Source organism: Triturus cristatus, chromosome 7 (assembly GCF_964204655.1).
Source record: "Triturus cristatus chromosome 7, aTriCri1.1, whole genome shotgun sequence".
NCBI lineage: Eukaryota > Metazoa > Chordata > Amphibia > Caudata > Salamandridae > Triturus > Triturus cristatus.
Window position 1 is genome coordinate 355,942,439 of NC_140590.1, and position 13,122 is coordinate 355,955,560.

General features: G+C 45.0%; 1 protein-coding gene across 3 annotated transcripts in view; it reads right to left on the bottom strand.

The window, feature by feature from the left end:
• Positions 1-5,383: 5,383 nt before the first annotated feature.
• LOC146809663 (sulfotransferase 2A1-like) overlaps positions 5,384-13,122 on the bottom strand; it is a 552,792-nt gene continuing 545,053 nt past the window's right edge. For all 3 annotated transcript variants that reach the window (XM_085616514.1, XM_085616513.1, XM_085616515.1), the window contains one exon: positions 5,384-7,591. In XM_085616514.1, coding sequence (XP_085472640.1) covers positions 7,473-7,591 — 119 coding nt within the window. In that variant the 3' untranslated portion in view covers positions 5,384-7,472. The remainder of the gene's footprint in view (positions 7,592-13,122) is intronic.

Consider the following 13,122-nt stretch of genomic DNA (forward strand, 5'->3'; position numbering starts at 1 on the left):
GAGGCCATTGCAGAGCCAAATCCATACCATAATGGACTGGGTTGCTCCAACTACCCAGACTCAGGTGAGAGCCTTCTTAGGCCTGACTGGGTACTATAGAAGATTTGTGAAGGGGTATGGATCAATAGTGACACCCCTGAATGACTTAATCTCTAAGAAAATGCCCACAAAGGATCAGTGGACAGCTAGCTGTCAAAAGGCATTTGATGACCTGAAGCTGGCCATATGCACTGCTCCCATTCTGCAAAGTCCTGACTACTCCAAAAAGTTCATTGTCCTAACAGATGCATCTGAGTTGGGGATAGGGGCTGTACTGTCACAGTTGAATGATGAAGGTCAGGATCAACCAGTGGCTTTCATAAGCAGAAAGTTGATCCCCAGAGAGAAACGTTGGTCGGCCATTGAGAGTGAGGCCTTTGCTGTGGTTTGGGCTCTGAAGAATTTGAGGCCATACTTGTTTGGTACTCACTTCATTGTTCAGACAGACCATAAGCCGCTCTTATGGCTAAAACAGATGAAGGGTGAAAACCCCAAACTTCTCAGGTGGTCCATTTCCCTACAGGGGATGGAGTATAGAGTGGAACATAGACCTGGGAGTAACCATGCCAATGCAGATGAACTCTCCAGATATTTCCACTTAGAACATGAAGACTCAACTGGTCAAGGTTAGTTTAATGTCCCTGCATTTGGGGGGAGGGGAGGGTTGTGTAGGAAAGTAGGATCTGCTTCACATGTTTACCCCCACTTTTTGCTAGTGTTTCCCTGTTTTTCGACTTTAGTCTGGCTGGGACCCTGCTAGAGGTCATCTAGAGGGAGAGACATGGTACCATTGGTATACCCGGTAGAAACTTAATAGAGCCCTGGCATCACAAAATGGATGCTGCAGCCACAGACACACGTCTGGCCTCCTACTGCTGGCCGAAACTCCGGCAGGAGAGGCCTGGACAATAGGTTTCCTGTCACAGGGAGGTGTAACCACCTCCCTGACAGGATTATGTGTATTGGGGCTGGGTGGGAGCACTCTCTGAGTGCTTTGAAGTCCTGCACTGGGGCACATTTGTTGTCCCTGTGCATAGTCCAGCTCAAACCGGTTCAGGGGAATCCAGCCCCTGCTCTGGCGTGAAACTGGACACTGTAGCCACCCCTTTTTCCAAACCCTCCCATGGGTGGGTCCCCAGAGCTATTCCAACCCCTTCCTTAGGTATAAGTAAGAAACCTCTGTAACCAGAAGTTTAGAAAACCCTGGACAAAACTCTGAAGCTGAATCCTGGACCTTCTACGCTCTGCTAAAGACCAGAGGACTGAAGAGATTTCCCTGGGGGTCAAGGAGTGACTCCCCTGCTTGGCAGGCACCAATGAAGCAATTTGCCGGTCTGCATTTCTGAAGCTCCCTCCACACTCTGAAGTATTTGAAGCCCAGGAAGAGGATTTCCAGACATCTCAGAGACCGACCCGAATCCCCAGCAAAGCTGAGACCCGCAGCCCTCGTGAGTAGCGTGGAACCGGAAATCCAGGTCACCATGTACTTGTGCAAGTGCATTGACTTGTCGACATCTCCTGAAGTCGTGCTTGGGCTGACTTGTAGCCCCTACCTCGAGCACTGAGTCCACCGAAGATTGTCAGCCTGGTCCTTCCGAGTAACCCGTGGGCCACCATTTTGTGTTTTGTCTCAAGGTCCCTTCACAACCCATGGTCCACTGACTGGTGGGTCCCTGAGGGGGTAATTTTGAATTTCCTTGGGGGTCTCCTGGTTGCTCCAGACGTGCCCCGACTCCCTACCAAGTGGTGAGTCCCTCAGACCTTGCTGGTCTGCACTGAAGCATCTTTCTCGTTTCTGCGTGGGTTGCTGTTGCCAGGGCTTGTTGTGTCCAATCCGGGCACGGACGCTGCAGCACTCGACATCCTTTGGGGGACAACTCTAATCCAGCGCCTGGTCATCCTCGACGCCTCCTGTTCCTCGTGGCTGAAGAGTCAAGCTTCACCTCTTTCACCTGAAATCACCCGACATCGGTGGGCATCTGCCTATCGCCTTTCTGGTCACTGGCTAGTGACCCAGACTCTGTCCCCTCTGCTTTCAGGTTCTTCTCATCTTCGATCCAGGCTTGGATCTCTTCGTACAATTCGCATCTTCACGGCAGCAGCACTTCTTCGCCAGCTCCCATTGTAAAGGACGACGCGACCCAACACCAAAAGACACCTATGCACCCGGCTTCCCTGGGTGAGGTAACACGAGTACTCTGGTGCTCCCGTGGGTGTTAGCCCTAGAACTTCCTAAGTCCAAAAGGGTTTGGTCCTGACTCACTTCTAAGTGTCCCTAATCTTTAAAAATCTAACCTCGACTTTCCCCATAGAAGCTAACGTGAGCTCGCGTCTGTGTTCACACACTGCACATGGCCCCCGTGGATCCCCTGTGTCACTACCTTGGGTGGTTCCTTGGGGTCCCAGCGATTCTACAGGCTCTAGGCCTTGTGTCTAGTTAAGTTGTGGTTCTTATACCACTATTTTGGTATATGGTTTTGCTCGCCCCTAGGGCCTGAAGTGTATTTGTTCTATTTTACTGTGATTATTGAAGTGTAACTTATGTGTTTTGACCTCTAGTCTCATAAAGAGACTAGGAGGGTGTGTTTAGTAATAAATACATATATTTTATATATATATACCTGGTGTGGATATCTTTCATTTAGGAACTCAAGAGATAATAGACTGGTGAAACAAGCTGCTTTACATTCCTTCAAGACTTAGCCTGAAAGCTGCTCTCCATAGCTACCACTAGGATAGCTTTCAATAAAGGTTATCTTTAACCTCTAACCAATAAGGGGTTGGTTGGACTGATACAGGGCACCCACTATAACTAGTGGACAACATATATCAGGCCAACTTCTCACACATGGTGTATATGGTTACTAGAACTGGCCCTGAGCATGTGCACCTGGGCCCTTTAATTGGCAGGGTCACCTGACCAGTGATGTCACTGTTGGATGGGTGTAAATTCCAGCCCTCAAGGAGTGACTGGGGGTAGCTTTGAAACAAACACTAGAATGTGCTCAGCGGGATACTACATACTACAATGAAAGTGAAAAACTATTTTACTGGACTGCTGCTCTCTGCATGGATGAGTCATCTGAGGAGCCAAATACCTATAACCCTGAGGCCAGAACCAGCCACAAATGGGTCGCAAACCGAGACTTTATATCCCCAGCAGGATTAGCTGCTCGGTTAAGTCCTCCATTTTTTCATCGATCTCTATATTCAGCCCCAAGTAAACACGTTTGCTAATGTGAGGGGGCCATTTGTTTCGTTTTTTGGGGCGGGGGCAAATGAAAAATATAGGTTGGCCCATCCCTGCCCAGCCCCCTGTGGCTATGGCACTGTGAGTAGTGAGAGAAGGAAAGTAGCAGTGAGGTAGAGAGAGTGCTGAAAGAGAGATAACGAGATTTATTTTATATAAAGATGGAGGGCAGGTAAAGAGAGATGAAGTCAAGAGTGAAGTGAGATATATTGGCAGATGTTGTTAAAGGGAGGTGAGATGTAAACAGTTCAGTGAGGGGCATAGAGAGGGTTAAGGAAGAGAGAGAGCTCAGCGTTATATAGTGTATATTGTGGCAGGGATGTAAAGGTGCGACTATAGGGGGTAGAGAGAGGTACGGTCATGAGAGAAGGTTGGAGAGAGCTGCATTGATACCAGTAAGGTATACCTATGTGAAGTTGAGAAAGAAAGGGGGAAACAGAGGTGTTGAGGTAGGTAAAAAGGGGAAGTGTAGTGGTAAAAGCGTTGCAGTGAATTAGGGAAAGTGACCCGAGAGAGAACAAATAGGCCATTGGACAAAGGTCCCACTTGCAGTACCCATTGGCTCAGTCAGTCATCCAGAGTTACAGGTACCATCAGCATCAGTAACCTCTGGAAGCAGAATTACAATGTTATACGATAGGGCACGCAGAATGAGGCCCTAAATGGGAGTGGGAACAACCCATCTAGCAATACAGGAGTTTCACCAATTTTAATTGTGTAAATGATAATTATTATAAATATGGAAAAACATGTTTTAGAGTATGCTGAGCTGACATAGCTAACTGGTTTGTCTTTGACTCTAAACATATTACGGAAACTCTTGCAGATGCCATGTTGATGGAGGAGGCAGAGGTGAAGTACTTTAAAAGTGTGATTGGCAACATAATAGTTTAGATTTTGTGAGGGGATCCCTCACCATTTCTGCAGTGTGCCCCTTAATGTTTTGCTACACCACTATGGAAACCATTCCTTATAGTGCGACATTTAGGATTCTTGTTGTCTCCATTCTGAGGCTGGAGGGATGGTATTTCATTGTGCAGGTCAGTTATGATGAGGCTTGTTTGTGCAAGGTCGAAAAGGACAACAATGTTCCAATAAGTCTAACTCCCTGGAGGGTCAATTGTTAAAACCAATGATTTAATGATGACTGCAGCACGTTCACTAAGTGCCAACTTGTCAGTTAATCTCACAGCACCCCTTGGGTGAGCGTCTCATTTGCAATCCACCCAGAATACACAGCAAGCATGCTAGGACACGACTAAGACACAACCCTAGCCTTGAACTCATCAACCTGACCTACTCCTTTGACTGGTACCCACTGCCAGGGGCAGTAGGTTTGTTCCACAGCAAGGTGGCTGCTCACAACCTTCTCAACCATGCAGCATGAACCTCACCCTCGGGTTGCTTTGCTCAAATGTAGGAGCAAGATAGGGCTGGTAAAGGCCACAGGAAGTGCAAGTGATCAATAGGATAGAACTCAGGCAAAGTTAGTGGAATGTTTAATAAGTATATATTATATCAGAGGTTTCTTTGAGGTGTAATGTAGCCGTAGATTCTAGATGTACATGAGTGATTATAGCCCTGTAGGGAGGACTGTAAATATGAATGTCAACTGATCAAAATAATGCAAGGAGCGAATTAGCATTTAAACTGTGATGACTTTATAGCGTTTTCTATGATGCACACGTTTACTCCATGTTGATGGGCCAGATGAAGAGTTACCAGTGGAAACTAGAAACATAATCAGTGCTCTTGCAACTGCCTTCGTGACCCTGACACTAGTAATTGCAAGGTCAGTGACAGATTTGTTCTTACATCCAATTAAGGTAATGCAGTCTCAAACCAACTGTAGAGCAGCACTAAAGGTTTTGATGTAGCTTCCAGACCAGGCACTGGCCAGTCCTCAAGAATATACCATGCAGAGAATTCTGATTATAATAAGCTGTGCTCATGATTCATGGTGCAGGGTTTGCAGAGTTTTCGTGGTAGATCCCACACTCCAACTCAATCCTACACTAAATGGGTCTATTCTACACTAGCTGAAATTGTATTAGCTGTTTATGAGGCCGACCAATGTAAAGAGAATTTGAGTAGTCCAGTTTCTTTAAAGTAAAGCAAAATAGTTTATTTATTTAGTTGAAAAGGAAGAATGGGAATGTTTTACGTACCAATTCAATAAATTTTCTAGTTTTGCCGACTACATGTAGGAAAAATGGTCTCGAGCTCTGAATGTTCATGGAGGCCAGACAGTCACTCATATGTCCAGAGAATAGCCATAAAAACAATTATAATAATGTAAAACAACTTCTAATTGTATTTGGGCACAATTGTGTTGTATATTTGGGCATAGCTCAATCAGTCTTATCCCATGGGAAACACCCAGTCAATCCTTTCATTTTTTCTTCGTAGACACGGTCAAAATGTTCACGCTGCGCCATGGTAAAATGGTTCTTCCAGTCCCCTGAGATTCCTGCAGGATAAAGAGGAGAAAAGATTTCAAATCGCTAAAATATAATGAAAAAGATGCCATACACAGCCTGGATAAATTGGCATACATTAATAGATATGGCAGTAAGTGCAATTTACTTCCACAAGCTAGAAAAGACTAAGGGGCTAATTGCGATGTTGGTCAGAAAGCCTCCATCCAACAGTCGGATTCCCCTAGACCGTGTTGGAACCCATCCGCCCGACTCGGTCGGAAGCAATTTGGACCGACCAATTACGATACTCGCTGTCGGAAGGAGAACCGTTTGGTCATTCTGAATCAGCTCCAACCGGCATTCAGAGAATCCGAGTCAGTCCGAGCTGATTTGTACAGTTCAACAGACAGTGTTTCCGACCGACTGATTACGATGTCAGATTCCAACAGCCTTTCAGACTTGGTCAGTCCAACACAAAAAGGCTGTCAGAAACTAACTTTGGGGACCCTAAGCAGGCCCCACTTCATCCTGAGTCCTCCAGTTTGGGGTCGAGGGGGTAACCAAGGAACCACCCTGTAAAACCATGCACAGTGTGGCAGGCACCATGGGGTGCCCGCGACAGGGTGCAAGGTTTTCCGCAGACACACATTATCCTCATGGGAGCCTGTGTTGTCGGTCGGAACACAGGCTCCCATTGAAGTCAATATGAGTCCTTCTGAACGGTGTTCAGAAGCATCAAAATCGGTCGGGCAGAACCGTGACCGCGAGTCTGTTGGAATCGAATCTCACAAGGCGTTATGCGGATTCATTTCCGACCGACATCGTAATGAGGCCCTAAGTTTTGTTCACAATGTTGCAGACTTGTTGAGATTTCATAACAAGTGAATATTTTAAGGTAGTGAATCGAAACTTTCTTCACTTGATTTCTCCACAGCCCATGAAACTGCAGAAACACAGCTGCCATACACTGGAGATTTCAGTTAGGAGTGAAAGTAACTGCCGTAATTCTCTGTAGTGTAATTACTCATAGTTACCACAAAAGAAGAGTTATCCAGCATTTAGAGCTATTTTCTTAATGCAAAATGCCCCCGCATCAACAATGGACCCAAAGATGCATTTTGCAATAAGAAAATAGCACTAAATGCTAAATGACACAAAAGCAGTAGCCACTTGCTCTCTATTAGTTGCTGTTGCTGTGCTCCAGTGGCAGGATTTTTGCCCTAAATTATTCCTAATTTCTCAAATTGGTGTAATCACGTAAATTCTGAAATTTCACGTTACAGTTGTAATGCATAATTTCTGAAAAGACTGATCACTAAGGTGTTATATTTTCGCCCAGCCCTCGTTTCAGTCCAGACTGGACCGCTGCATAAGGACAGAACTAAAATACCTGAAAGTCAATAAACTCTTCAAAACTGTACTATTCAAATGTTTATTTGAACGAATAAAATAACCAATGATGTAAGGGACTCTAGATTTCCTATACTTCATTTCAGTCTTACATCTCCACATATCCAGAATAAGTGCTTAATTTGTTTCCGATAGTCCTTTTCTTAGGAGGCCGTGGTCCTCTTCCCCCTTTGGAGTGTCTCACTTTTACCATTGACACCAGCAAGGTGATGGGCAGGACTATAGGTGAGCCATCATGAACTCTACATGGGCTGCATTGATACTCTGAACTAGGACGGATTGTGGGAGCAATTGTGGGTAATGCTGTGACAGAGCATATTTGGGCACAATTGTGTTGTATATTTGGGCATAGCTCAATCAGTCTTATCCCATGGGAAACACCCAGTCAATCCTTTCATTTTTTCTTCGTAGACACGGTCAAAATGTTCACGCTGCGCCATGGTAAAATGGTTCTTCCAGTCCCCTGAGATTCCTGCAGGATAAAGAGGAGAAAAGATTTCAAATCGCTAAAATATAATGAAAAAGATGCCATACACAGCCTGGATAAATTGGCATACATTAATAGATATGGCAGTAAGTGCTATTTACTTCCACAAGCTAGAAAAGACTAAGGGGCTAATTGCGATGTTGGTCAGAAAGCCTCCATCCAACAGTCGGATTCCCCTAGACCGTGTTGGAACCCATCCGCCCGACTCGGTCGGAAGCAATTTGGACCGACCAATTACGATACTCGCTGTCGGAAGGAGAACCGTTTGGTCATTCTGAATCAGCTCCAACCGGCATTCAGAGAATCCGAGTCAGTCCGAGCTGATTTGTACAGTTCAACGGACAGTGTTTCCGACCAACTGATTACGATGTCAGATTCCAACAGCCTTTCAGACTTGGTCAGTCTAACACAAAAAGGCTGTCAGAAACTAACTTTGGGGACCCTAAGCAGGCCCCACTTCATCCTGAGTCCTCCAGTTTGGGGTCGAGGGGGTAACCAAGGAACCACCCTGTAAAACCATGCACAGTGTGGCAGGCACCATGGGGTGCCCGCGACAGGGTGCAAGGTTTTCCGCAGACACACATTATCCTCATGGGAGCCTGTGTTGTCAGTCGGAACACAGGCTCCCATTGAAGTCAATATGAGTCCTTCTGAACGGTGTTCAGAAGCATCAAAATCGGTCGGGCAGAACCGTGACCGCGAGTCTGTTGGAATCGAATCTCACAAGGCGTTATGCGGATTCATTTCCGACCGACATCGTAATGAGGCCCTAAGTTTTGTTCACAATGTTGCAGACTTGTTGAGATTTCATAACAAGTGAATATTTTAAGGTAGTGAATCGAAACTTTCTTCACTTGATTTCTCCACAGCCCATGAAACTGCAGAAACACAGCTGCCATACACTGGAGATTTCAGTTAGGAGTGAAAGTAACTGCCGTAATTCTCTGTAGTGTAATTACTCATAGTTACCACAAAAGAAGAGTTATCCAGCATTTAGAGCTATTTTCTTAATGCAAAATGCCCCCGCATCAACAATGGACCCAAAGATGCATTTTGCAATAAGAAAATAGCACTAAATGCTAAATGACACAAAAGCAGTAGCCACTTGCTCTCTATTAGTTGCTGTTGCTGTGCTCCAGTGGCAGGATTTTTGCCCTAAATTATTCCTAATTTCTCAAATTGGTGTAATCACGTAAATTCTGAAATTTCACGTTACAGTTGTAATGCATAATTTCTGAAAAGACTGATCACTAAGGTGTTATATTTTCGCCCAGCCCTCGTTTCAGTCCAGACTGGACCGCTGCATAAGGACAGAACTAAAATACCTGAAAGTCAATAAACTCTTCAAAACTGTACTATTCAAATGTTTATTTGAACGAATAAAATAACCAATGATGTAAGGGACTCTAGATTTCCTATACTTCATTTCAGTCTTACATCTCCACATATCCAGAATAAGTGCTTAATTTGTTTCCGATAGTCCTTTTCTTAGGAGGCCGTGGTCCTCTTCCCCCTTTGGAGTGTCTCACTTTTACCATTGACACCAGCAAGGTGATGGGCAGGACTATAGGTGAGCCATCATGAACTCTACATGGGCTGCATTGATACTCTGAACTAGGACGGATTGTGGGAGCAATTGTGGGTAATGCTGTGACAGAGCATAATGGACTCCCTCAATTAGGTCGGAGATGTGCTTCTGATAACGGCAGCAGGCACTCTTAATTGGGAAAGAGGTAGAGGCATTTCAAAAGAAGCAGGAATCTATGCGTTTGCTTTATAGATGGGCAGAACGAGGAGAGGGAGGCAGGCACTTTATGAAAAATTGGAAACAGATACTCTATGAATTGAGTCAGAAAGACCCAACCAGCACATATACCCCCACCAGTAGCATCATTACTACCCCACTGTCTGAGAACAGTGAAACAATAATTAACCGAACTAACTACTTTACTTCAAGCATGTACCTTACAGACGGCAACACACCCAAGTCAGTCCACTGTCCTCCTCTTTGGGGGCCGGTAGGCAGTCAGGTACCGGTGTTCTACACCAGCTGCACGGGTTAGAATTGGCGTCTTTAGAGTGCCTCTAAGGACTGTAGGCTGGTGAGTATGGTTAAGGCTACCTTTGTTAATGCCCCTCCAGCCCAGCTCCACCGAGTCTGGTCACCTCGCGTCAGTACCAGACTGTGACTGCAGAGTCAGTGGGGCTAGCAGCCAGGCAACAACAATGCTTCACACTGAGATAGGCAGTTTGCAACATTGCCTGGGACCAGGGTAGGCAATCAAACAAGTTATATTGTGTGCACATGGCCAAGACTGTCAGTTTACAATTCAAAACGTGGAATTTCAAGTGTGTATCGTCAGCGTTAGATGGTGATTTTAAGTTCATATCGTCACGTGTGAGTCAGTGCGTAATTTGAGCTGGTGTTTGGCACCAGGACTTAACTTTCAACGCCAACACCTTTTATAGTCCACCAAATGATGGCACTGTTTGTTTAATTTTAAGGTGAGCACAACAAAGTGTTATGCTCTCTTGTTTATTTTATTTTTTAAATACAATATACATCAAAAATAAAAACACCCCTGTCGCCCAGGCCATTTTTAGGTCTCGCGAGCCAAAGGCTCGAAGAGACATTTTATATGTGGGAATTTCAAAGTGCTACCCACAGTTTTGGCTGGCCTAAACCTTGAGTGCACGATCACATGCACGTGCACAGCTGCTCCCACTCCCCCCTCCCTTCTAGCTTTCTTTCACTTTAGCCGCTCTGCTCCACTGCTCCTTCCATTCCCCCCTCCCTTCTCACCCAGCCCTTTGATGCTCTGCTCGATTCGCTGCTCTAGGAGAAGTGGGAAATTGGGTGCTAAACATTTGGTAAAAGTAACGTCCCTTAATTAAAGTGCTTAGACTAAACTCACTAAAGCCTGTTACAGCGCTAAGAAACGGAAGAAATACAATATGAGGCGCTATGTAAAAACAAATTATTGTGTAGGAAATTCCATCCCTCAATTCCGAGCACTATAGTCCTTGTATAATGCACCATCGACGTGATGAAAACAATGCTTTGGCATGCAAATGGAACATGAATATACATTCCCAATTTTATTTTAATATTCTCGGCAATTTCCAAGCAGCCATACCGCACTGCCTGCGATCCTCTGTCACTCACTCTAACAGGGGACGAGTGCCCGCCCTCAGTTTGGTGTTGCATGAACCTGATTCATTCCGTGCTGTTGTGCCAGATACCACTGACCCCCCCCCCCCAGCACCCCCCCCCACCACCGCAGCAGACCCTGTGTTGCTGCCCCACTCTGAGCCTCCTAGCACAGCTAGTCCTTTCAGAATTTAACCCCGCACCGACCTTCCCTTTCTAGTCCCCGGCCCTTCTTGTGAACATGACCCGGGGCCATGTCCTGATACCTCCCGCCTCTCAGACGCCTATTTTCGGGCGCTGGGCAGAGTCGTTTGCGGTGCCAAGAGCCAGCGCCTGACATGTCATCGGAACTCCCTGCATTGCCTCGGGCACCGCCAGTGCCCGCACCTCTCCTGGAGCAGTGTGTGTTTATTCCACACACACACAGTGCAGTTTACACCGTGCACTTCACTCGAGCTGGTACATTTTTTTCAGACAACATTAATCCAGAGGGGTTGGGACCCCAGCAGTTCCTAGCAGCACTTTGTCAATGCAGGGAACTCACGCTGTTCCCTGTATGTAAGCTTTGCGTTGTGACCTAGTGGTGTTAGTTATGTATCCATCAGATATCTGTTTTCCTTAATCGTTGTTAAGTGTAATTTTCTGAATTGCAAATCCTACTACATCTCAAAGAATGCAAGCACCAGAATGTAAACAAGCATTTGCAATGCAATAGGTCTCGCAGTTACACGAGTTAAAGCTATTGGCATTGTAAATGACAATGCCAATAGGCATTGTTATTTGCAATGTCAATAGCTCAAACTCGCGTAAATGCGAGACCTAATGCATTGCAAATGCTTGTTACACCTTGGGGTGACTTGGAATAAAGTGAATTATCACCCTTAGAGGAGTGTGATGGTTAGTAGTTGTGTTAGTATGGCATTGGCAGCGCTGGCAAGGGACAATGGGCGGAGCAAGCTCCGGTGGCCTCCTTAGAAGGGACCTTGCACTTCGGTTTCTACAGTGTAGACGTGATCGGGGCACCATTAATGGCCTTTTCAAGGAACCAATAACCAGGGATTTTGACTGGGGCTGTTGCCAGTGGGGCAAAAGTGGACCTGATACCCAGAATTAAGTGCAAGTGAGACCCCAACATAACCACTAGCAAAAACACAGGATTGAATGCCAGACAAAGGTATACAGAAGTATTGTCAGACAAAAATAATTTGACCTAAATATAATTTATAAACATAAAGTCCCGCTGTGTAGATTTTCTATAATTATCTTCAACGGGTGATCAACTTGTAAACAATCTTTAGGACATTTCTTTCGGCAGGGAATGTTTTAGTTTCAATATTAGGCTACTCTACCCATAGAAGTAACCATGTGGTAATATGGAGCACTGTGAAAAATGCATCAATAAATAAATGAATGGTTACTTCAGTTTAACTTTAGAGTGCCGGCCCCGGATCTCTTTCTAGGGAGGTCAATTTAAGAGAAACAGTAAAGATGTTGGATATAAAAGGTTTTTTTCATTTACACAGGGTGTGAGGGATAGGGAACCAATTAACCTAAATATATTGGTATATTCATCTGTAATTTGCAGAAACCTGTTTTTTATTCTCTTTGGAATAATTTACTTTTGGATTGAAAACTGAATTGATTTGACCAAAATTAAAAAACAATCTCCCACAGCTTCCTACTCACATATAGGTTTGAGGCATCTGATTTGTGACCTTCTGCCGCAAGCTTGCCAAAGGCAGGGGATTTTTGGTTTCCTACTAACATGGGTAAATATTGCCCATTCTTGTAGCATTGCTGTAACAGGCGGTGTATTTACGGAGGCAGGGAGCCAACCCTTGAAAAAAAAACAAGCAACCTGTAAGATCTCCTGGAAGCACAAAGGTAAGAATGCTTGAGTATATGTTTGCTGCAGCAAAGCCACCTTATTTCTGCCTCTGCCCCCTTATTTTGTATGTTTGCTTGCTAGGTTCGTCGTTTGCCTAAGACCTCATATACATGCCATAGTTTATAACTATGTGCCCTTCCATTTATACACATTTATAGTATAACAATGCTTGATTAGCCTTTGATAATGGGTTTTTGGCTCATATGTTATATATTCATGAAGTTTGACACTTCAATAAAAGCATAGTGCTTTGGAGTACATTTCCAGGGGATATTTGCACAGTTCTGTTCTCTCATATCACCACATATCACAGGTTACAATTTCCCAAAATAAGTTTGAACAATAATACATAAGGTGTGTTCATAAACCCCAGGAGATGAGAGGAGCTTCAGACATTCCTCAGAGTATCTACGACAAACAGTCATATACTGTTCCCTCTGTGCACCCTGGAATGTGCTCTGACGTGCACCTCTGCAT